We start from the raw sequence: 24,675 nt of genomic DNA on the forward strand, positions 1-24,675 counted from the left end.
CACATTGGTCATTCAGTAGCATGTTACTTAACTTTATGGTGTTGTTAATTTCTTTTTCTTCCTTTGTTGATTCGGTTTTGTGGCTTTTCATTTAAGGGGATCTATAATAACGGTGTAATGGAGACTACTGTATCTAGCAGCATGTTTTTTAACTTGATGGTGTTTTAAATTTCTCTTTTTTTTCCTGTTGTTGATTTTGTATTGTTGCTTTTCAATTAAGGGGATGTATAGTAACTATGTAATGGAGACTATCATATCCAGATGTGAGGATACAATGCAGTATGCATCTTTACTACCAAAGATGGACTTCCAATGGAACTGGTTACTGTATCTTGACAATAGGATACTGGACTCTGCCATTGTCCATGCCTGCAGTGATGGACATATGACTGTGTATGAAGAACTATACTATAGTAATAACAGAGGGGAACTTAGTGAGGAGGGAGGGAATTGGGGAGGGGATAAGCGAAATCCCAGGTCTATGGAACTGTATCATAAAATAATAATAATAAGAAGAAGAAGTAAAATTTTTTAAAAAAAGGATACAGAGCACGAGAATGAAGTTCGTTTCTGAACCATGAACATTAAAATCTTAAAGGAAGAAGATGTAGTAAAATCAGCTTTAAGAAAATTAATAAGGGCCCGGCGGCGTGGCCTAGCGGCTAGAGTCCTCGCCTTGAACGCCCCGGGATCCCATATCGGCGCCGGTTCTAATCCCGGCAGCTCCACTTCCCATCCAGCTCCCTGCTTGTGGCCTGGGAAAGCAGTCGAGGACAGCCCAAAGCCTTGGGACCCTGCACCCGCTCAGGAGACCTGGAAGAGGTTCCAGGTTCCCAGCTTTGGATAGGCGCGCACCGGCCGTTGCGGCTCACTTGGGGAGTGAATCATTGGATGGAAGATCTTCCTCTCTGTCTTTCCTCCTCTCTGTATATCTGACTTTGCAATAAAATAAATAAATCTTTTAAAAAAAGAAAATTAATAAAATAGGATAATTGGGCAAGTATGTTGTTTCAGAAAGCAAGAGACTGTTCCGTGGGAGCTGATTTTATCTGTCACTCGGGCTAGACCAGGCTACTCAGGTTTTGGTTATGCACCAGTTCAGAAAATTTTGTAAAACTGCCTTTTCGATGAGATTAGTGTGTAAATCACTAGACTGAGTTAAGCAGATTACTGTCCACAATGTGGGTGAACCTCAGTATCCAATCTGTGGAGGGCCTTAAGAAAAAAGGCTGGGGTCCCAGCACGACAGCCTGGCGGCTAAAGTCCTTACCTTGAACGCCCCGGGATCCCATATGGATACTGGTTCTAATCCCGGCAGCTCCACTTCCCATCGAGCTCCCTGCCTGTGGCCTGGGAAAGTAGTTGAGGACGGCCCAAAGCCTTGGGACCCTGCACCCATGTGGGAGACCTGGAGGAATTTCCTGGCTCCTGGCTTCGGATCGGCGCAGCACTGGCCATTGCGGTTGCTTGGGGAGTGAATCATTGGATGGAAGATCTTCCTCTCTGTCTCTCCACCTCTTTGTATATCTGACTTTGCAATAAAAATAAATAAATCTTTAAAAGAGAGAGAGAGAAAAGGCTGGAAATGAAACGCTTCTGTGAGCAGGCTGCCCGCCTCCAGCTGCAATGGCTTTCTCCTGTAAGCCTCGGAGTCTGCGCTGTGGACTTGCCAGCCCCCCAGCCGTGAGACAGCAGAGTTCCTTAGAGGCTGTTTCTGTAGGCACACACAAAAACTCTCTCTCTCTTGGCTTTGTTTTTTCTACAGCTGCTCCACTTCTGCTCCAACTCCCTGCATGGCGTAGAAAAGCTGCGGAAGGTGCCCCGAGTGCTTTGGCCTCTGCTACCCATGTGGGAGAGCCAGATGGAGTTCTAGGCTCTTGTCTCGGGCCTGGCCAGTCCTGACCGTTGTAGGCATTTGGGGAGTGAACCAGTAGATGGAAGATCTCTCTTGGCGGCTGAGGTGCTAGTTCCAGAGCACAGGAGTGATTGCCTCGCTGCTGCTACTGCTGAGAAATCCTGGGACCGAGAACAGTGATGTTTCTAATCAATCAGCTCGCACAGAAGCTAGACCCAGAGGAGATGAAGTGCAAGATGCGTGAGGATGTCCCCTCCTCCAAACATCGCTTCCTTATCTACGTGGCCCTGCTACAGTCACTCCTTTCTCTCTCTCTCTCTCTCTTTTGATATTTATTTATTTTTATTGTAAAGCCAGATATACAGAGAGGAGGAGAGACAGAGAGAAAGATCCTCCGTCCAATGATTCACTCCCCAAGTGGCCACAATGGCTGGAACTGAGCCTCTTCCGGGTCTCCTGAGCAGGTGCAGGGTCCCAGGGCTTTGAACTGTCCTCGACTGCTTTCCCAGGCCACAAGCAGGGAGCTGGATGGGAAGCGGGGCTTTCCATGAACCATTGTCCATATGGGATCTGGGCGGGTACAAGGTGAGGACTTTAGCTGCTAGGCTACAGCGTGGGGATCCCTTTTATCTTAAAGAAGCAGGACAGTGTATGAAGATGGAGCATCGCACTCAGTGGCCTGGGATGAACCTGGTTCCAGTTTCTACTCCTCTCTGCAAGTGAATAGGCTGGAAAGGGACATGAGGGTCTGACTGTATGAACCCACAACAAGCCTGGCCCTGGTAACTGACCTTCACAGCTAAAGTGTAAAATTCTCTAGGAATAACGAAGAGACTCGTCCCAGTGTGCCCAGTGTGATTGACAGCCTCCACAAATATTGGTGCAACAAATTGTCCAATGCCATTTTTAGCAAGATCTCTTTCTCTCACTTCTACTCTCTCTCCTTCTCTCTGTAACTCTGCCTTTCAAATAAGGATAAAATAAACCTTTTAAAAAGAAAAATAGAAACACAGAAGCAAATAAACACAACTGTAAATTTAATTCCTCAGTTACTGCCCTAGAACTTCTCTTGTCTTCATTTGGCCTCCTCACCCCTCACCTCACTCGAGTCTGGCTTTTGCCGTTATTTTTTTTAAAGATTTGTTTATTTTTATTACAAAATCAGATATACAGAGAGGCAGAGAAATAGAGAGGAATACCTTCCGTCCGAAGATTCACTCCCCAAGTGGCTGCAATGGCCAGTGCTGAGCCGATCCGGAGCCGGGAACCTGGAACTTCTTCCTGGTCTCCCACACGGGTGCAGGGTCCCAAGGCTTTGGGCTGTCCTCGACTGCTTTCCCAGGCCACAAGCAGGGAGCTGGATGGGAAGTGGAGCTGCTGGGATTAGAACCAGCACCCATATGGGATCCCGGGGCGTTCCAGATAAGGACTTTAGCCGCTAGACCACGCCGCCGGGCCCGGCTTTTTTTTTTTTTCTCTTCTCATTTATTCATTAATTACATTGTATTACATGACACAATTCCATAGGTATTGGGATTCTCCCCCTTCACCCTAAACCCTTCCCCCATGGTGGATTCCTTCACCTTGATGCATAACCACAGCTCAAGTTCCGTTGGGATTCCCTAATTAAAGGTTTACACCATACGGAGTCCAGCATCCCACTTGTCCAGTTCAAGTTCAACGGCCTCTTAGGGACGCCCTCTCAGGTTTGAAGGCAGAGCCAGCAGAGTGTCACCTCGATCAATTAGAAGCTCCAACATATCATCAGCAACAGTCCAGGTATGATGAGGCTGGTGCAGAGTCCACTGATTAACATAGACCATCATAGAGTCTCTTCTTGTTCAGTATTTCGCTGCCAACATATAGCTGAGGTGGTTGATTGATCTACTCCATCTTCCATCTTTTCTTGGTTAATGTTTTGATTCCTCCATTTTGTTCAGGGGAATCCCCAAAGAAACTTTGAGGTGTTCCCAGTCCAGGCTCCAACATGTACTAGTAAGCACAGTGCCCGCCACAGTCCATCACTCTGATCAGCTGGTGGTTGTAACCCCTGGGTTGGTTCTATTCTGAGCCCCGACCTCCATTGGAACCAATCAGTATTGCAGCCCTTCCTGACTCTGCCCAACACACACTGGTCCCTCACCTAAACCAGTGGGAGGTGTGCTGGTTGGGTGTTGCATTCCCTACTGGCACAGGCCATTTCACCTTGGCATTTTGTGTTTTGTACTGTTTTTATCGCAACCGAACCTGGCCAGGCCCTCACACAGTTCCAGCACTTGGACTTGCCAGTGGATGACGTGAACTGACTCAGCCTGGTCTGCCCCAACCCGAGCCAAATGTATGCCAGTGGGTTACTTTCCAAAGCCTCTTCTGGGTCGTTTACCTCCATTCTTCCTGCGTTTATTTGTTGGGTCAGTGTCCCGTCAGAGGAACTGTTCAGATTCCTCTATCAGACCCCTTCCTGGTGTCAGGCTTCACGCATACCAGCAGGTCCTTCGGCCAGCACCGCTCTTCAATCCATTCTGGTTCCTGCTGTTGGAAGTTTCAGCCCAGCCACGGCTCGTCCAAACCCACATATAGCTCATATATAGCTCAATTGGGGTTGAAACCTAGACGAGCCCGTCCCACATCTACCCTGGTCCACCAGAGCACCAAACTATGCTGCGGTCTAACCTGGCGTGGTGCGTCATGTCCGAATCCATATTTGTGCCAAGGGACTACAACTGTGACCCGACCAGAACTCAGCCCCCTTCCAATTCCTGCGCCCCTTAGTGGTAAGCTCCACCCAGCCAAGGCCTCCCCCAAGCTTCCCAACCAGGCCTGTTCCCAGCCAGTGTTAAGTATGCCAGAGGTTGCTCTGGGTCAGCCCAGCGTCGCGCCCGGCTTTTAATCTTAGAAGTCCACCTTGCCTGCTTGTGCCCAATCATGGACAACAAAAAGTGAGCGGGGCCTTCTGATTCTGGTCCACTTTGTGCCTGATCTCCATCCAGTGTGCAATTGTGAGATTGGAGGAAGACAGTTGGCTTCCCTGTGCGTCAGAAGAGAGACAGGGCCCCACACAGCTTTCTTTGTAATTAGAAACACCTTACGGCAGCCAGTGTTTGCGCTGCATTTTGGGTTACATGGCGGCTTTACACAACCCTTGCTCAGAATCCTTGGAGTCTACGTTTCCCCATTGCGTCATTCCCAAGAGTCCAGGAGCTAGCCCCACCCCTTTCCCCAGCAGCATCATCTTCCCCTTTCTCTTGCTGCCCACTCCTCATGCCTTTCTGCTGCTGGCTCTCCTCACACGCCTCCAGCTTACTCCCCACTTTCTCCCTCTGTGTTCCTGCATCTGCTGTTTCCTTTGCCTGGAACATTGTTCCTCTAGGCTGCCTGGTATCAAAGCTTCCAGCCACATGTGGCTACTTCAAAATGAGAAGGAGGGTAAAATACACACCAGAATTTGAGAACTTAGTTCCCTGGAAAAAACACCTTAAATGATTTTTTTTTAATATTGGTACATTTTGAATACAAAATGCTGGGTATGTTGCACACACAGGGTTGCTGTGAAGACAGAATATGCAGTTTCCCTATGGCTCCCTATGGCAGAGTTTCCCTATGGGCACCGGTTCTAATCCCGGCAGCTCCGCTTCCTACTGCCATCAATAGCACACATGGCAGGGTCTACTGGCTGCCATCCATGAGCCTATGTTGACAGATCAACATTTCCCCAGGTTCGTAGTTTGCATTAAGCTTCATTCCTAGAGCCGTATACGTCTTAGGTTCTGATAAATGTGTAACCATACAATGGTGTCATTCTGAGACATTTTACTGCCCTAAAACTCCTCCCCTGGTTATCCCTCCCTCTCCTGACCCCCTGCATGTGACTGTTAGAAAACTTCAGATTCTATAGGTAGTGGGTGTCTTCTCCCCATGGGGTAGCGCTATAGCTCTGTGTGTTCACCAGCTGCCTCTCTTCCTCTGATCCACTCTGCTCAACCATCGCCTCCTCATCAAGGCCTTCCCTGACCACCCAAACCTGTTTCAGTCAAAGCTCCTTCAGGAATGCGTCTCTTCCTTGTTTATTCTTTCTCCTAACGCACTTATTGATGACTAACTCACTCTATAAAGCTATATGTGTGCCTAATGCCTATCTCTGCCTTTATGATTTTAGTCTTAGGAGGGCAGACGATTCTTCTGTCTTATTATCACATCACCTGGAATAGTTGGCAGTTGAAAGACACTTAATGAATTAGTTAGTGTTCATGTTGCTAGCTATCACAATCTCTCAAACCAAGTACCTGGAACAATATGATAATGACAGCAGCCAAAACAATAGCAAAGTCTCTCGAGGACTCTCTTCCTATTTACCCATATTCTCTCTGTTTCCCTGGCCTGCAGTGGTCTTGTGTTCATTTCAAATCCAGTCCAGGTAACAAGGGGAAGGCCAAACACTGACGGCCCAGGCAACATGATTTTCATGCTTGTTTTTCAATCACTTTTTTTTTTTTTTTTTTAAGATTTATTTATTTTTATTTCAAAATCAGATATACAGAGAGGAGAGACAGAGAGGAAGATCTTCCGTCCAATGATTCACTCCCCAAGTGACCCCAACGGCTGGTGCTGCACCGATCTGAAGCCGGGAACCTGGAGCCTCTTCCGGGTCTCCCACACGGGTGCAGGGTTCCAAGGCTTTGGGCCATCCTCGACTGCTTTCCCAGGCCACAAGCAGGGAGCTGGATGGGAAGTGGAGCTGCCAGGATTAGAACCGGCGCCCATATGGGATCCTGGCACATTCAAGTCGAGGACTTTAGCCACTAGGCCACGCCGCCGGGCCCCAATCACTTTCTTCTTACTGAAAGTTTCCTCTGTGCACTCCACAATGCTTTCCCAGATGTCTCTCTGGGTGCTTATCATGTGCATCAGCTCTGTAGCTCAGGCTCTGTCTTTAATCTCTTCTGTGATGATGATGATGATGATTACATAATTGGGAAGAAATAATGATTACAGAGTAGAGAGGGATGTATACCCATGTGAGCCTCTGATAATGTGGGGAGGGTTGAGGTGTGGAGAAAGGTGGGTGAATAAATGTTTCCGTTATTTCTTTTTCTTTTGTGTTCACAGAGAAGGGGTGAGAAATGAGAAAGCCACTCTTTGCTGTTAAGCCACATCAGAACTCCAGGGACAGTTCTTTGATGATGCCTTAGAGACGCTAATGTGGGGTGCAATGTTAGGAGGGTGTTGCTCGAGTGGTCTTTCTAGTTCTGAAATGTTGTCAGTTTCATTGCACCAGAATTGAGAAAATCTTTGCAAGGTCTGTTGACTAACCAGGTCCACCTCAGTGCATCCATAGACCCAGACATCTGTTATAACGCTTGGCCAGGAGAGAGTTACTCAACCTGTTCTGCCTTTCATACTCTGACAAGACACTTAACATCCTCTGCTGTCCTAGATGAGCTGGCTGTCATGTGCCCCATATATATCTGGGCATGCTGTCCACTATACAGGCATTAGCAACTGAGGAGGCCAGTCCTGATAAATGCACTCCAAGGTCAGATTACATATCTTATGGTTTTCCCTGAGGATGGGGTTTGAATACAGTGGTCTAGTTGAGGAATCCCCTAAGAAACTTCACTTGGGAATTTTTTTTTTTAGATTTATCTTTTTTTTAAGATTTATTTATTTTTATTTCAAAGTCAGATATACAGAGAGGAGGAGAGACAGAGAGGAAGATCTCCCATCCAATGATTCACTCCCCAAGTGACTGCAACAGCTGGTGCTGTGCTGATCCGAAGCCGGGAACCAGGAAACTCTTTCGGGTGTCCCACATGGGTGCAGGGCTCCAAGGCTTTGGGCTGTCCTCAACTGCTTTCCCAGGCCACAAGCAGGGAGCTGGATGGGAAGTGGAGCTGCCAGGATTAGAACAGGTGCCCATATGGGATCCCAGCGCGTTCAAGGCGAGGACTTTAGCTGCTAGGCCACTGCGTGGGGCCTGGGAAGTCCTCTTATTTAACTTTTGTGTGTGCCAGTTGGTGCAGGATCAGATTTAATCCATCTCCTGCACAGCCCAATTCACATACTGGTGGATGCAGCTGCCTGATTAGGCACACTGCCAGCCCCATCTGTTACACGGACCAATGGATGCGGTGGCCTTGTCCAGCCTGATGTGCTACCAGCCCCAGCTCTCATGTGAACCAATTTTAAACATGTGATTCCCATTTTAAACTACTCCTCAGTTCCCTTGGTTATCTGCGAATGAGATGACCTGGTCTGAGGAAGTCCCCAGAAGTCATTCCACACCTGTCACACATACCCTTGATGGGTCCTATTCTGATCTGTCCCCAGACCCCCTTCTCAGGGCCATCTCCACAACCCTCCTCCACCCCATCCTGAATGGTGCTGGGGGTTTCAAGGCAGTGGCAGGTTCCGGGGATCCTCACCTCCGCTCATTCTTCATACCCCTGGGTGCCCTCAACCATGGATTCACTTTTCATTCTTGCGCAGACAACTCCCTGGTCTATTTCCAGCTGTGACCTTTCTGTGGAGCCTCAGAGCTAGATACCTCCACTGGGGATCCCAGAGGCATTTCAAAGAGAGCTTCTCTAAAAACGAACCAGGCATTGTTCTCCCCAGACCTGCTCCTCCTTCTGTATAACCTATTTTAGAGCACTACATGTTAATCTGTTTGAGACAGAAACCTGGAAGCTATTCTCAGTGTGTTCTCTCCCTTATCCCAACATCTAGTTCACCCTTAAGCCTGTTGATGTCACCTCCCAGACATGTTGGATTCCATTACTCCTCTACCACTCTTCTCAATATTTCAACACATTTTGCCCGGACAAATTTAAATGCCTTCTAACTGGCACCCAGCTATAGTTTCTCACAACTGATTTTGCTTCCTTGAAGACTCCTGCATCTACAACACTAAGAATGACTTTTTTTTTCCCTCTCAGAATACACATTAAGTTAATGCTATTGTTTTAGAATAATTTGTCTCCTAATGTGTAGGGGGACTAGGAGATTGTAAAAGGGGCCTGCACTGGGATGTGATTAAACTACTATCAGTATCCCACATGGGTGCTAGTTTGTGTCCTGGCTGCCGCATTTCCAATCCAGCCCCCTGCTAATGCACCTGGGAAAGCAGAGGCAGGTGGCTTACGTGCCTAGATCTCTGACCCCAATATGGAAGACCTGAAAGAAACTCTGGCTCCTGGCTTGGGCCTGGCTCAGACCAGGTCACTGCAACCAATGGGAGATCTAAATTTGTCTCTCTTTCTGTAACTCTGCCTTCCAGGAAAAAAAAATCTGAAAAGATAAAATAAATTTTAAAAAGATTGTGAAACCTTTAGAGGTGGGGCCTTAGGGGATACAGTTGGGTCATGTGGAGCTATGCCTTCAGGAGGTATCAGTGTGGTTCTCCTGGGACTCCAGTTGGTTCCCACTGACAAGGGTTGTTAGGAAAGAGTAAGTATCCCTGCCCTACTTTCTTCCTGTCTCATGATAGAACCTGTCTTCTCTCACCAACTCTCACCATGATGGAGCTGACACCCTCACCCAAGCCTAGCTGATCCTGGCACCCTGCTGAAGCTCTAGAACTGAGATACAGGAACCTCTCTTCTTTAGACCTTCTACCCAGCTACAGGTAGGCTGTTGTAGCAAGCAAAAATGTACTATTCCATGTGAAGTTTCCTCAATGATTTCTATGGAACGTGGGGAGAATCTAAGCCCAGGTCTTCCATAATCTCTCCTGACAACTGTTCCAGCCTTGTATTGGATAACTTACCCCTTTGCTGCCTTCTGGCCAAGTGTTCAGAACATCTTTCAACTTCTTAAGCCTTCTGTACTCTCTTTTAATTTCAGATCTTTGGATGTACAAACTTCTCTCCTGGAAAGCCTTGCCTCTGCTGTCCCCACTCGGGGTATCACACCGGCATTCCTCCATCCACCAGCATCCACTCATTCACCCAGTGCCCACCTGACTCCTTCCTTGTGCCATACACTGAGGGATGCAGTGGTGAACAGCATAGAATCTTCATTCTCGAGGAGCTTACATCCTGGGGCTGAGGGCAAGATAGAGACTAGACAGGGAAGCAAATGAGTAAGATGATGGCAAAGTAGTAGGTATTATGACAAGGTTTGAGGGAGGGGCTATTTCAGACAGGTTCTCCACAAAAGCCTCTTTGAGGGGTACCTTTTAAAAGAGATGTATACAGAAGAAAAGCATGCATGGAAGAGAGCTTTTCCATGAACTTCCATTTTGATGTGGACCTAAAAAGACAAGGACAAAAGACATGGTGAAATTGAATGACTTCTGGGACTGGTGTTGCGGTATAATGGCTTAACATGCCACCTGCAGTGCCAGCATCCTTTATGGGCACCGGTTGAAACCTGGCTGCTCCACTTACAATCCAGCCCCCTCCTAAAGCACCTGGGTACGCAGCAGGGGATGGCTCTTTGGTCCCTGTAGCCACATGGGAGAGCTGAAAGAAGCTCCTGCTTTTGGACTGACTCAGCTCTGGCTGCTGCAGCCATCTGGGAAGTAAACCAGTATAATTCTCTGTGATTCTGCCTTTCAAATATTGTTTTTAAAAATATATTTTTTTAAATATTGCATGGCCTCAAACTTCTTGGGAGTGTCTCTTTCAGTAGTTGGTATCAGAGTTAGAGAGAGAAAGAGAAGAGAGAGAGAGAGAGAAGGCAACTCTCTGTTCAGATGGCTACAAGGGTTGGGCCTGGGCCAAGCCAGAGCCAGGAGCCAGGAGTTTCTTCCAGGTGTCCCATAGGATTACAGGGGCCCAAGCACTTGAGCCATTCTCCACTGCTTTCCCCAGGCCATTAGCAGGGAGCTGGATCAGAAGTGGAGCAGCCAGGAGTTGAAATGGAACCTCTATGGGATGCCAGTATTGCTTCATCACAAGGCTGCCACTACCCTTTTACTTCTTTATTCCTGCCCCCGTTGGGCTGTGAGCTGCTTTGAGGAGAGGGGCCACGGATGTCTGATTTTCTTATTTTTAAGCCTTAAGCTCGGAGCCTGGCATCAGGCCACACTTACACTCGTGCTTGCTGAATGATGTCATCTTCCTGTGTGATGGGAAGCCGTGGCCCAAGCAGTGGTCCTGGAATGAGCTCCGGCCCCTGAGCAGTCACATGGCGAGGAGCTGCTCCGTGCCTCTCCAGGCCCTAAGGACGGTCTTGCTTAGGTGTTCGGGCGCTGAGAGCCAAGGCCACTGACTCCTGCAGTGAGTCAGTAATGACCTTCAGTGGGCAGAATGAGATGCAGCAGACGTGAGCGCACAGCAGGCCTCTAAGTCCTCACTGCCTCTCCTGTCCCGTGAATCGTCAAGGACAAGGAGCTGACTGCCGTGTTCCAGACAGAGCCCAGGCCTCTCTGTAGTGCACAATATTCCTCAGGCAAAGATTGTGGAAATAAATCGAAGCCCAGGAGCCCAAGGTGACCGGCTGTGTGCCAGCTGCAAATAACTTGGCAAAGCTCAGTCCCCGGGTGGCACTGTGGGAGCTGGAGGTACAGCTCTGGGGATACACAGCTGAACATCCTCAGTCCAGTAGCTGCGAGTAGTTCCACTCTGTCAGAGCCCACAGCATGAATAATTCAGGAAGGGTCTGGGGGACGCACTGGGAAGGGCACTGAGGCTGGGGAGATGAACACTGTGCCCGGCTTGCAGTCAGCGAGGCTGGGCTTCCAGCTTCTGGGGCGGCTTTGCAGGCCTCCCTGCTGGCCCTGTGTGCCCAGATCCTACCCACAGATCCCCACCCCTTGGAGACATAATGTCCCACCAGGCCCCATACACTCTTCCAGATTTACTGCTCGTTCTCCCCAGTCCCACCGGAGAAGTGCCCTAGCACTTATTTCTAAGCTGAAAATGATTCCTCAATTGTTCATGCCTTGGTATCTCTCAGTCTACTCCATAGGAACTTTTTTTTTTTTTAAGAATTTATTATTATTGGAAAGCCGGATATACAGAGAAGAGGAGAGACAGAGAGAAAGATCTTCCATCCGATGTTTCACTCCCCAAGTGAGCCGCAACGGGCGGATACGCGCCGATCCGAAGCCAGAAACCAGGAACCTCTTCCGGGTCTCCCATGCGGGTGCAGGGTCCCAAAGCTTTGGGCCGTCCTCGACTGCTTTCCCAGGCCACAAGCAGGGAGCTGGATGGGAAGTGGGGCTGCCGGGATTAGAACCGGCGCCCATATGGGATCCCGGCGCATTCAAGGCGAGGACTTTAGCCGCTAGACCACGCTGCCGGGCCCGGAACTTTTTTTAAAAAATTATTTTACAAGAGCATTTATTGCAGTCAATGTTGTGATGTCACAGGTTAAGCTGCCATCTGCAGCAATAATATCCCATAGGAGTGCTGGTTCAAATCCTGGCTGCTCTACTTCTGATCCAGCTCCCTGCGACTGGGCCTGGGAAAGCAGTAGAAGATGGCCCACCTGCTTAGGCCCCCACACTCCATGGGACACCTGAATGGAATGCAGCCTGGTTTCTGCCTGGCCCAGCCCCCCACTCTCGTGGCCATTTGAATGAGCAGATGGAAGATCTCTGGCTCCCTTTCTTCCCTCTCTCTGGAATACTTTCAAATAAATTCATTTTAAAAATTTTATTTACTGGGCCCGGTGGCGTGGCCTAGTGGCTAAAGTCCCCGCCTTGAACGCACTGGGATCCCATTTGGGTGCCAGTTCTAATCCTGGCAGCTCCACTTCCCATCCCATTTAACTCTCTGCTTGTGGCCTGGGAAAGCAGTCCAGGACAGCCCAAAGCCTTGAGACCCTGCACCCATGTGGGAGACCTGGAAGAGGCTCCTGGCTTCGGATCGGCACAGCACCGGCCGTTGCGCTCACTTGGGGAGTGAATCATCAGACAGAAGGTCTTCCTCTTTGTCTCTCCTCCTCTCTGATTTTCCCATTTAAAAAAATAAAATAAATCTTTAAAAAAATTTTTATTTGCTTTTGACAAAACATATGCAGTTATTATATACAATAGAGCATTTTAAAATACACATATATTATGGAATCGTGAAATCAAGATAATTAATGTATGCATTATTTATTTTTTGTGGGGAGAATGAATGTAGTGACTTTAAAAGGATGGGGCAGGTGTCTGATTAAGCCGCAGCTTGGGCAGCCCACGTCCCACATCAAAGTGCTGGTTTGAACCCTTAGGGTTACTGTGCTACTGATCCAGCTTCCTGCTAAAGTTCCCGGGAGGCTGCAGGTGATGGCTCCATGGGAGATCCTGACCCAGGCCTAGGCTCCTGGCTGCAGACGGGCCCAGTCCTCATGTGGAGAGTGAACCTGATGATGGGGGAGCTCTCTGCCTCTTCCTGTCACCTTTGCCTTTCAAAAAAAAAGTGCATCTTAAAAAAATAATAATAAGTAAAGGAAAAAAAAAGTGAAAACATGCTCACTCTGGGACTTTGAGAAGCAGGGTTATAGACTGCAGTTGTCATGCTGTACATTGGTATCTTCAGTGGACCCCTCCTGGCTAACTAACGTGTTTCGTGCTTTGACTAAGCTCCCTCTAGCCCCCTCCCCTCGCTCAGCCCCCAGCCCCGCAACTGGGCATGAAGGTCTTCCACATTCCACACACAGGCTTCAGCTTTCTGAGCCTGCCTGGCTTATTTCACTGAAAGCAATGTCTTCTGGCTTCACCTGTGGTTTCCCCTTTTAACGAAAGATTTCCTGCCACTGCTCCAGAGAACCTGAAAAGAAGCAGGCCGTCAGGCTGTACCCCACCCACCATGGCACCTGCCCACTGGCCTCTGTGCAGTTCAGGGTGCAGCTGTTGGTTCCTGGCCTTTCTCCCAGAGGCATGTGCTGCCTGAGAACAGAACCTGTAACTAACTCAAATGACCTGACAGTGGAAAGCAGTGGTGATGAGACTGGGAAGCAGAGCTGGGCTCAAACCCCAGCTCCAACACTAGTCTGCTCGTGGGCTTCAGAATTTGCATAACCTCTTTATTGTAAAATGAAGACTACAAAGGTACCTACTGGGCCTGGCAAGGTGGCCTAGTGGCTAAAGTCCTCGACTTGAACATGCTGCCAGGATCCCATAGGGGTGCCGGTTCTAATCCTGGCAGCCCCACTTCCCATACAGCTCCCTGCTTGTGGCCTGGGAAAGCAGTTGAGGACAGCCCAAAGCCTTGGAACCCTGAAGCCACGTGGGAGACCTGGAGAAGGCTGCTGAGCTCCTGGCTTTGGATCAGCTCAACTCTGGTTGTTGTGGTCACTTGGGAAGTGAATCAGCGGATGGAAGATCTTTCTCTTTGTCTCTCCTCTTCTCTGTGTATCTGTCTTTCCAATAATGAAAAAAAAATCACTTGTTAAAAAGAAAAGCGGTAGCTACTTTACAGGGTTTAGGGAGGATTTAATGAGGTAGCATGTAGCAAATGTTCAGGCATTCCTTAGTACTTGGTAGGAGTTGAGTGAACGACCCTTGCTTTTCCTGATTTACCCTGGGAGAATACCTACACACATTGCATGGGTGGAAACCTCCCCTCTTGATCCGCTCTGGCCCTGTCTTGCTCACAGCCTTGTCGTTGGCCGGGACTGGTCCCCTATCACGACAGTCAGCGACCACCTCACACCCATTCTTGCCACTCTTCCACTGTGACACTTTCCTTTGCTACACATAGTCACACAACTTAGGTTAAGCCTTTTTTTTATTTTAAAGATTTATTTATTTTTATTGCAAAGTCAGATATGCAGAGAGGAGAGACAGAGAGGAAGATCTTCCCTCCGCTGGTTCACTCCCCAACCAGCTGCAACAGTCGGTGTTGCACCAGTCTGAAGCCAGGAGCCAAGAACTTCCTCCAGGTCTGCCACGTGAGTGCAGGGTCCCAAGGCTTTGGGCCGTCCTTGGCTGCTTTCCCAGGCCACAAGCAGGGAGCTGGATGGGAAGTGGAGCTGCCGGGATTAGAACCGGCACCCATATGGGATCCTGGCGCATTCAAGTCTAGGACTTTAGCCGCTGGGCCACCGCACCAGGCCCTAGGTCAAACTTCTTAACGCGAAGTTCAAGACCCCCTATATGTTGCTCCAACCAAACCATCCTTTCCCCTTCCATACAGTTTGTATATGTGGAGGGTCAGAAAGCATCAGATGGAAATGTTGTGAAACTTGAAGACAGGGCCCAGTCCTGGGATCACTTACTGTCCCCTTAGGTGACTAGGTCAGTCATGAGACCCCAGATCTACATTTACAAAGCAAAGATGGCAGTGCTACTCCATGGGCTGCATTACAAGCTTAGTGGCCAATGGGCAGAAAGCAGATGCGACCTCTGCAGGGCTCAGCATGGCATCTCACACGAGTCAGGTGTTCGGTTTGTTGGCTGAATGGCTGAATCCGGAGACGGGGACTAGCTTTGGCAGTCCAGGTGAAAGTACACCAGTCACCAGCAAGCAGGCCCGTGGGGCGTGGGGTGGCTGCAGCTTACTAAGAGAATGGCTTTAGCCACATTCCCTCCCTCTCTGGACACACTGGCGAGGGTCAAAGGCACTCCTGGCTTTTGGTTGCATGCACAAGGAGCTTGGCAAACCCTTTCCCAGGGGATGGGCCCTCTTCCACTCCAGTCCAGGCGCGTTCTGTCTAAAGCGAACACCCAGTTCCTGGCTACCGGGCTGGCCCCCTCTGCCATTTACCCTGAGGCAAAGGGGGTGCCTCCTTTCGGTCCCTGCTACAAGCAGCCCCCCAACGAAGGCCGTTATCTAGGGGCCTGAGCAGGAGCCCCAGAAGCAGGGATGCAATGGGGGTTGGGGAAAGTGGGCAGAAGCGAGGTCGGGAGAGCAAGTCGGGGAGTGGCCGGGAACAGTCCCCAGCGCCTGGGCCAGGAGAGCGTCCCAGTGTCACCGAGCAGCCGCAGGGCCAGAGCAGAGAGGTCGGCGGGGCAGCGGGCGGGGAATGTGCGGCTATGGGCTGCGAGGGCGCCGCGGCGGGAGCCCGGGGACACATGCGGTGGTGGGGGCGGGGGACGCAGCTGGAGGACCCGGGGTCAGCGAGGCGCGCGCGGGGAGCGGGCTGGGGTGCTGGGCGGGGAGCGCGCCTGGGGGGCGGGGGGCGGCGTCGGCGCTGGGGGTGGGGGAGCGGGCGGGGCGGCTGCGCCGGCTCCGCTCCAGCCGCCGCCGCTAGGGCGCGGGGGGCGGGGGGCTCGGCGCCGCGAGCTCGGCCATTGTGGGAGCCGCTCCCCTCGGCTCCGCCGCGCTCCAGCCCCAGGGCGCGCCGGCGATCGCCGCCTGGCTCGCTGCAGCCCTCCGGTCGTCCTCTTCCTGCCGCTGCCAGGGTAAGGCGCGGGGCGCGGAGCTGGATCCCGGCTTCCTGCGGGAGCGCGGGCTGTGCGTCTGCGTTCGGGGCACCGGGATGGATTGCTGTGGGGCGGCCGCGCCCCGACCGCCGGGCTGAGGTGCCTGCGTCCAGCCGAGGTGACAGGCTGCCGTCCGGGCCGCACACCTGCAGCAGCAGCGGCCGGTGCCCGGGAGCGGCGAGCACGCAGGGCTGGGGTTTCCCCTGGGCGGGCGCTGCCCGGGCCGAAGGGAGGCGTGTTCCCCTGGAAAATGGAGCGCGGAGCCTACCTCGGGCCGGGCGAGGGACCTGCGGGAGGGGCAGGACCGGGCGGGGAAGGACGATGTCCAGCGGCAGGGCCCGGCGTCTGGCCCCATCGCCCTCTCGGTCCCCGGTCGCGCGTACCCGCTCTTTGTCAGCCACGCGCGGCGGGCACGCGGACCCACGCGCGCTGCCACCCGTTCGCGGGCGCGGCCTTCCCCCACCGTGGGATCTAGGTGGGGGTGGGTTGGGGGGTGACACGGAGGTATGGTACCGCAACTGATGGGCGCCAGGTGACCTGCAGGTCGCGCATTCGACCTGAGGCCTTTGGAGTCTATTGGGGGCGTGGGCGCGCGCTTCTGTGAATGGAAGATTGATGGAGAGCATCGGGTGACCCAAGGGTCGGGCAGGCGCCCCGGGGTCAGGTGTGTGTGAAGGGCAGGGGACTGACCAGGGCAGAGCCAAGGAGGGACGGTTTCTGCAGGAGGAAGCCCGGGATGAGCCGGCCTTTGTAGTAAAATGAGCATCTAGAAGAGGAATGGGCGGTTCTGAGATGAAGCAGGTGGTCCGAGGGGAGGGGCGTTTTCCTGTCCCGACCAGGGGGTCTGAGGGACGCAAGGGCTTTCGTTTTAGCCCCTGTCCCGGCTATAGAAGCTCTCAGGTGGACACCAGAATTGACGGGGGAGGGGCTAACTGCTCTGATAAAGGGCAGAGCTATGCCAGCACCTGGGTCCTTTTCTTTCCGCCTGGTGGATCCCGTGCGGATGCTCCATGGGAAGAGAGCTTCCGTGCTGCTGGTTCTGGCGGTGCCCTGCTAGGGTTGTTCCGTCTGCCTTCAGCCGCCTTTGCCATTTGGGGTTTCTTTTGTTATCACTTGGAATGCTGAGTCTGTGGTGGGGGGCCCTGCCAGTGCCCCCAAGAGGCTGATGCTGCTCCTTGGTACCTCTAGGCTAAGAATCCCCAAATCCAGAAGCAGCTGTGCTCATAGACCCATGGTGTGCAGCCATTTAGGCCACCTGGCTGTCTCCACTCGGCCCTGTGTGCAGGAATTCTCCCAAAGGGAAAGTCACGGCTCTAGAGGCACGGCAAGCGCTGGTGAGGGGCTGGTGCGGGAGGCCTGCAGAAAGGCCGGGAGTGGAAGGGATGCTCTGTGGCAACCGTGAGGTTGGTGAGCCGTGCCTAGCAGATGGCTGTGGGCAGAGAGCTTGGCCTGAGTGAGGCAAGGCTGCCCAGTCTGGCTGATGGAGCCCAGCTGGTCGCAGAGCAATTGTGTTTCCATGCATCTCTCTGTACTGTCCAAACTGACCAGAAAAAAACAGGACTTTCTGTACCACCCGCCCACCCACCCATGATGTGCCACTTATGCCCACAGGAGTCCTTGGAATGAGCACATGAATGTTGCTCTTAGGTCTTTTGTATGTCATGCGTGGTACCGGCCAGTTTTGCATTTGTGTTCCGCTACAATCTGGAGACAGTCTCTAAGGTGGACTATGCCTCCCAGTTCGCATAGGAAAAACACGAGTCTCAGAGAGGCCCCACAGTACACAGATTTCAAAGTGGCCAGGATTTACAGCCAGGGCTGCCTGGTTTCTAGTTTAGTGCTTTTTCTAACAGAGCTGCTGGAGGCAGAGCAGGAGACATCAGGGAATTTCGGTCTGTTTGAGCTCCGGCTTTGTATCTTGCCTGTCGCTGAGATGGTGCTTTCATTTTTTGCAAATACTTCCCCATCTGTTGCCCTAGTTTATCCATATAGCATTCCTGGGAGGTAGGAAGAACAGAGCTATAATAATAAATGCTGTTTCTTGTATGCTTACTGGGCAGGAGGCACCTGCCTAGGACTTTACCTGCAGGACCTTGGCTAGTCCTTGCAAACAATGCTGTGAGGTTAGTAGGTACCCGTCATCACCCCGGTTTTCTAGCTAAGCAGACTGAGCCAGAGTTAACCTCCAAGAGGTTCCCTGGCTGCTCCAAGGTCCCAGGGCTCAAATGGTGGAGTGCAATTTGAAGCCACATCTTTTTGTCTCTGGAAACCATGAGTTTAAATTCTTCAAACATGTCAAATCACAATAATACTGCTTACCAGTAACAGCAGATAACTTTTTAAGAAGGGATTTTTGTTTTTTATTGGAAAGGCAGATTTACAGAATGGTCTTCCATCCACTGGCTTACCCCCTAAATGATCAGGAGCTGAGCTGATCTGAAGCCAGGAACCTCTTCCGCATCTTCCACACGGTACAGGGTCCAAAGGCTTTGGGCCGTCCTCTGCTGCTTTTCTGGGCCATAAGCAGGGAATTGAACACGACATAAAGCAACCGAGACACGAACTAGCGCCCATATGGGATGCCAGCGCTTGAAGGTGGAGGATTAGCCAGTTGAGCCATTGCACCAGTCCCAGTAGGAGCTAACTTTCAGAGAGTATCTTTTTTTTTTTTAAAGATTTTTATTATTATTGGAAAGCCGGATATACAGAGAGGAGGAGAGACAGAGAGGAAGATCTTCCATCCAATGATTCACTCCCCAAGTGAGCCGCAACGAGCTGGTACGCGCCAATCCGAAGCCGGGAACCAGGAACCTCTTCCGGGTCTCCCACGCGGGTGCAGGGTCCCAAAGCTTTGGGCTGTCCTCTCCTGCTTTCCCAGGCCACAAGCAGGGAGCTGGATGGGAAGTGGAGCTGCCGGGATTAGAACCGGCGCCCATATGGGATCCCGGGGCTTTCAAGGCGAGGACTTTAGCTGCTAGGCCACGCCGCCGGGCCCCAGATAGTATCTTAAGGTTTACAGCTACATCCGCATACATAATTTCAGGTGATGTCACTCAGACCCTGTGGGTTCCTTTTGGTGTGCACTTTTGTCATTCCGTTTTCGAGATGAAGAAGCTGAGGTTCAGATGGGTAACGAGTCAGTGGCAGAATCAGGACTAGAACTTCTGCTGCCTGCGTCCCACCATTCCTCCTGTGACCCCCGTCCCTGCCATGTGTTCACATCTCTCTCTCCCTCCTCCAGATCCCTTGTCTGCGGGACTCACCGGCTGTCCTGCCGCAGCCCTGCCGGCGCCATGTCTTCCTCGGATGAAGAAACGCTCAGTGAGCGGTCCTGCCGGAGTGAGCGGTCGTGCCGCAGCGAGCGCTCTTATAGGAGCGAGCGTTCTGGGAGCCTTTCTCCCTGTCCCCCAGGGGACACCTTGCCCTGGAACCTGCCACTGCATGAACAGAAAAAGCGGAAAAGCCAGGACTCTGTGCTGGACCCCGCAGAGCGTGCTGTGGTCAGAGTCGCTGGTAAGAGCTGAGTGTTGTGGCTGGGAGGGAGGGGGGCTGGGCTGCACTGCTGGGGTGAGGACAACAGGGCAGGCCTAAGGACCAAGGTGGCTGGAATCTAGCATGTTACTGTTATTCCTGGAGAGGTGATGAAGTATGCCAGCAGGCGACCTATGCCAGGCTTTGTGGCGTCTTCCCTGTTCTTGTCTCCACTCAGTTGTATTTCCTAAGCAGCTCCCATCATGGCCTAGGTACATTCTAGATCGACTCCTTCAGTTACGCCTATCTCAGCAGTATTTTCCATATTACACTTTAGACTTTATAGTTTCCACTTTTAAAGGCTGTGTAATAGTTCACAATTTTCTCAAACCTATTTTTTTCTGTAGTAGCCAATGGTAAGCATATTTATGAGCAATTAACTTTCAACTCTATTGAGCTACTTCCTCATAAAGAAACCCTCAGAAAGAGTGCAGGTTTGCTCATGTTCCCTTCCAAAGTGATACATATTCACCCTTGGCACATGGGGCAAGGTCTGGGGCTGTCTCCTCACCACGTGGGAGGAGCCCAGTTTCCAGCCAAATAGCAGAGCCCCATGCAGTAGTTGTGAGCGTGGGCTCCAGAGTCAGACAGGTGGGGTACTGGTTGGTGGCCTTTCACCGATGAGCTGTGTTGGCCCTAGACAATCCCTTACGCCGTCGAGCCTCGCTTTCCTTGACTGTCCCTTCTGTGTATTTGCACTGGGAGTTAGATGAGAGGATGTATGCAGTGCCCTTACCCCCAGGTGGGGAGTCAGTAAGGGCGATGTTTGCACTGAAGGCATCTGGAGCTTCCTCCCTCAGCACAGGCAGGTGCCAGAGTGCATACGCAGGGATCCAGCCGTGCCTGCAGCTCATTCATCAACGTCACCCACTTTGTGCATCCGGTCCTCTCTGCTTTATCTACTTGCCCATTCCAAGGACTGGCTCCCTTCCTCCACATTCCAAAGTGCAAATCTGATACTGTTATTCAGGTGTTTATAAAGAGTCTTTGTCTGCTCACGCCCTGTAAATTAGTGACTTCCACCCAAGGACCTATCAAAATCTGGTCCCAGCCACCTCTTCAGCTTCGCTGCTGCCACTCCTACCCTTTGGCACGGTGTCATGTTGTACTGTTTCTTGCCCACCAGGGGTTTGCACATCACAGGCTCAGACTTCCATGCTGTAATTTTCTTTTTCTGTAAGATGCGACTAGCCCCTCCTCCTCCTCCTTTTAAGTGCCACTTCCTCTATCCCCAGTGTCCCCCTCCTCCCAGTGCCCCCCAAAAGCTCCTCCTCCATTCCGGCATTCTTCTTGCTTCCAGCTAACCTTGTACGATCCAGTAGAAGATATCCACAGGGAGCCCAGCTCTCCTTTGGGACTGTGCCTTGTTTATGTTTTCACCCCCAGGGACCTGCCTGGGAGCCTTGTGCAGGCTGGAGATGAAGCAGTACTGAGTGACTAAATGCAAGCACGGAGTTTAGAGGGTAATGCGGTCCAGGAGTAGGGAGTGGGCTGCAATGGAAAGGTAGAAGGGAGAGGGTTGGACTATGGCCAGAGCTGCCTGCAGAGAAGGCGATGACAATGAGCCCTGGATGGCAGGTTGAAGAGCCTGAGCTGCTCCAGAGGCCAGGGGGACAGTAGAAAACCTGGGAGGAAGTCCTTCTCAAGACCAATGGGCTGCGGGAAGGCCTTACGGTGCCTGCAGTGGGTTAGCCTGCACCCCACATCAGAATGCCTGAGATGGAGTCCCACCTCTGTTTGCAATCCAGCTTCCTGCTAATGCACCTGGGAGGCCGTGGATGATGGACCAAATGTTTGGATCCCTGCCATTTATGTGGGAAACCTGGATGGAGTGCTTGGCTTTTGCCTGAGTCAGCTGTGGCTTTGCAGAATTGGTGGTGATGGCAGGGGGTGAACCAGCAGGTCGAAGATCTCTCCGTCTCTTCTTTGTCTTCTGTCTTTCTTCCTTTCAAACACACACACACACACACACACACACACACACACTATTTTCCCTTTTACAAAGAAAGTAAAAAGCCATTTGGGCTATGGCATCGACTGGTTAATAGATTTCTGAGCTGTCTCCAGGGTGCAGAATGGTTTTATTTGTTCCCCGGTTTGGAGGGCTGTGACTCAGTCCCCTAGTTTGGCTGAAGGCAGAGTAGATGTTTCCTTCTGCTTCTCTTCTGCCTTCTTCCCAGAGCCTCCAGCCCCCAGGCACCGATCGCTTTGTGATGGTTTCCCCCTCCAAAGGGTAGGCCCATGGGACCATTGGCTTGCGGTTTAGGATCCTGAGTCTAGGTTGCAAGTGGAGTGGACTCCAGAGGGTGCTTAATCTCCAGGCAAAGCCCCTGAGGCCCCTGCTGGGCTGGGCTGAGCAGAGGGGTGTGGGTGCAGGTGCTGGGTTGTGTCTTTGCATCCTGACGCTGCTGAATGACGCTGCTGTGAGGAGGGGGCTGGGCCAGTGAGGCTGCACGTGGGGAGACTGCCGTGGATAAAAATAACTTGTGTGCTGCAGTTGGGCGTGTTTCTTTAGAAGGAAAGAAGCAAGGCAGCAGAGACGAGGCGGGACTGCCGCTTTAGGGTCTTGGCAGAAAGCTTCATGTGATCGGAGGACATTGTGTGGGGGCCCCTCCAGAGAAAGGAATGAAGCAGCCCGGCTCCTCTGCAGGGGTGCTTTGGCAGGGGTGGGGGTGTGCATGTCTGGAAGCCCTCCTCCCCCCACACCCACCCACATGCCTGAAGCTCTCTGAGGCACACCTCTCCTTCTGGGAGGAAATGAAGTCAGTGTCACACTGGAAGCTAGCCTGGCCTGTGCAGTTTTCTCCTCCCACTGGATCTGGCTGATGAAGCCATCCCGGGGGTGTCTGAGTCCGTCTCCCCAAGCACAGATCCTCCTCTTGCTTAGTCCTGCTAGCTGTCCTGAGCTGCTCTCTGGGGTTGTGGCAGGGCCTTGTCCCAGCTCAAGAAACCTGGGGATGGCGCTGCACAGCCACCGTGGCAGAGGACAGAGGCCTGGCAGGCGAAGAGCTCCGCTGGTGTCCGCCTGCACTGCCAAGACAGGCTCGAGGGGCTCCACGCACCCTGCAAGCCCATTCTGTCTTGCGTCTTCCCAGCCTCGTCCTTGCCAACCATGTCTCCTCCTTCCCTCTTCTTTGCAGCCTTCTGCTCGGCTCCCTAAGCCCAGGCACACCGAGATGGAGCAGGGATCACTCGGGGGAGTGCCTTGTTTGTGTGGGTCCACTGTGTGGGTTATACACAGAGTTTACACTTGGCAGGATGGAGCTGCTGAGACCCAGCAGGCTCACAGGACTTCCATGTGCTCATTGTGTACGACCAGTGGACTATCTAAGTGCATCATAGTTTCCATTTGCTTAGGCCGGGCCCTGCATGTGATGGACCTACACAGTTCTGACTTGTTCCCCAGACTCACCTGGAACACCTGTGGTCTTTCTGGGAGAGGCCTCGGGATCCTGGCCGGTAGAGAAAGGAGAGGGCAGTGATGGTGACGGGGGAATCTTTGCTGTTCGCCCGGCCTTCTGTCTTTGGTGAACAGCAGTAGTATTGTCCTGTCTTGGGAATGGAGGGCAACAGGAGTGGGCGGTTACTCAAGCCAGGAGCACAACTCCGAAGGGCAGAGAAGGGAAGAGGAAGAAAGACTCTCCGTCGGGGCTATGGGCAGGGGGTGGGCCACAGAGAATGGGGCAGGCTGTCACACAGTGTGCACTGTACAACTCCAGGAGCAGCACTCACATTTGCCGTCATCGTCGATTCGGTTATTGTCACGGCTTTCCTGCAGTGGGAAGTAAAGTGGCTCATGTATGGATGAGGCCAGGGTAGGTGCAGGAGGAACCCATCACCAATCAGGGGGTCATCTGGCCAGCAACACATACTCTAGACCCTCCCCGGTAACTTTTAATTTAAAAGATTTCTTTATTTATTTGAAGGGTAGAGCTACAGAGAGAGGGAGTGAGAGGGAAAGAGAAAGGCTCACTTCCCAAATGGCTACAATGGCCAGGCCTGGGCCAGAGCGAAGCCAAGAACTGGGCATTTCTTCTGAGTCCTCCCTTGTGGTTGCAGGAACTCAAACACTTGAGTCATCTTCCGTTGCTTTCCTAGGTGCATTAGCAGGGAGCTGGATCGTGGTGCTCATTTGGGATATTGGCATTTCAGCTAGTGGTTTAACATGCTGAGCTACAATGCCAGTCCTGCTCCCTGTTCTTGTTGTTGGTGTCCCAAGATGGTTTGAATGTGGTTCTTTTCTTCTTGGAACTCTTTGGCTGAGTGGATAGAAATGAAACCGTAGTCCCTTTCTTTTCTTTTAAAGATTTATTTTATTTTTATTGCAAATTCAGATATACAGAGAGTAAAAGAGACAGAGAGGAAGATCTTCCATCCGATGATTCACTCCCCAAGTGACTGCAACAGCTGGAGCTGAGCCAACCCAAAGCCAGGAGCCAGGAACTTCTTCCGGGTCTCCCAAATGGGTACAGTGTCCCAAGGCTTTGGTCCATCCTCGACTGCTTTCCCAGGCCACAAGCAGGGAGTGGATGGGAAGTGGAGCTGTCGGGATTAGAACTGGCACCCATATGGGATCCTGGTGCATTCAAGCTTAGGACTTTAGCCGCTAGGCCACCTTGCCAGGCCCAGTCCCTTTTTGTGTATTGTGAAAGTAGGAAACACCATGACTCAGGGCTGGAGACTGTGTGTAATTGGCTGGTAGGAAGCACCTTCGGGACCCCTTCTTCTGAGCCCCTCAGCCGATGCACTGACATCTTCACTGTGGTACTCCCTCCCCCAGGAAGCCTTCCCTGATCTCTTCAGGCGCCGGCAGTTGTGTCTCTATCCAGCACTTACATTACAGTTTGTTCTTTCCAGGTTCATTCTCCTTGCCCTGGAGTTCAAGGTAGTCAGTAGTCCCGTCTTACCCTTTCAGTGCAAGCACCAGGCTGGTCGCTGGAGGGAGGCTGCCCCTCTTCTGCTGCCTCGAGTCTTTTCTCTAAGATGAGAG

At 51.8% G+C, this 24,675-nt stretch overlaps 2 protein-coding genes across 4 annotated transcripts in view; both read left to right on the forward strand.

Moving 5' to 3' along the window:
- The first annotated feature begins 2,034 nt into the window (after positions 1-2,034).
- LOC101523456 (mitochondrial import receptor subunit TOM5 homolog) lies at positions 2,035-2,510 on the forward strand. Its single transcript, XM_004591554.2, has 2 exons — positions 2,035-2,150; positions 2,468-2,510. The coding sequence occupies exons 1-2, from the start codon at positions 2,035-2,037 to the stop codon at positions 2,508-2,510; spliced, it is 159 nt and encodes a 52-aa protein (XP_004591611.2).
- Positions 2,511-19,447: 16,937 nt separating this feature from the next.
- Positions 19,448-24,675, forward strand: part of MACF1 (microtubule actin crosslinking factor 1) — a 388,597-nt gene continuing 383,369 nt past the window's right edge. For all 3 annotated transcript variants that reach the window (XM_058679238.1, XM_058679296.1, XM_058679275.1), the window contains exon 1: positions 19,448-19,667. In XM_058679238.1, coding sequence (XP_058535221.1) covers positions 19,448-19,667 — 220 coding nt within the window. The remainder of the gene's footprint in view (positions 19,668-24,675) is intronic.

Source organism: Ochotona princeps, chromosome 2 (assembly GCF_030435755.1).
Source record: "Ochotona princeps isolate mOchPri1 chromosome 2, mOchPri1.hap1, whole genome shotgun sequence".
Taxonomy (NCBI): domain Eukaryota; kingdom Metazoa; phylum Chordata; class Mammalia; order Lagomorpha; family Ochotonidae; genus Ochotona; species Ochotona princeps.

Excerpts from the sequence above, each read along its gene's own strand:
- LOC101523456 (XM_004591554.2), top strand. The coding sequence starts at position 2,035 with ATGTTTCTAATCAATCAGCTCGCACAGAAGCTAGACCCAGAGGAGATG. Across the intron at positions 2,151-2,467 it reads ATCTACGTGGCCCTGCTACA|CGTGGGGATCCCTTTTATCT; the intron begins GTCACTCCTTTC and ends GCTAGGCTACAG.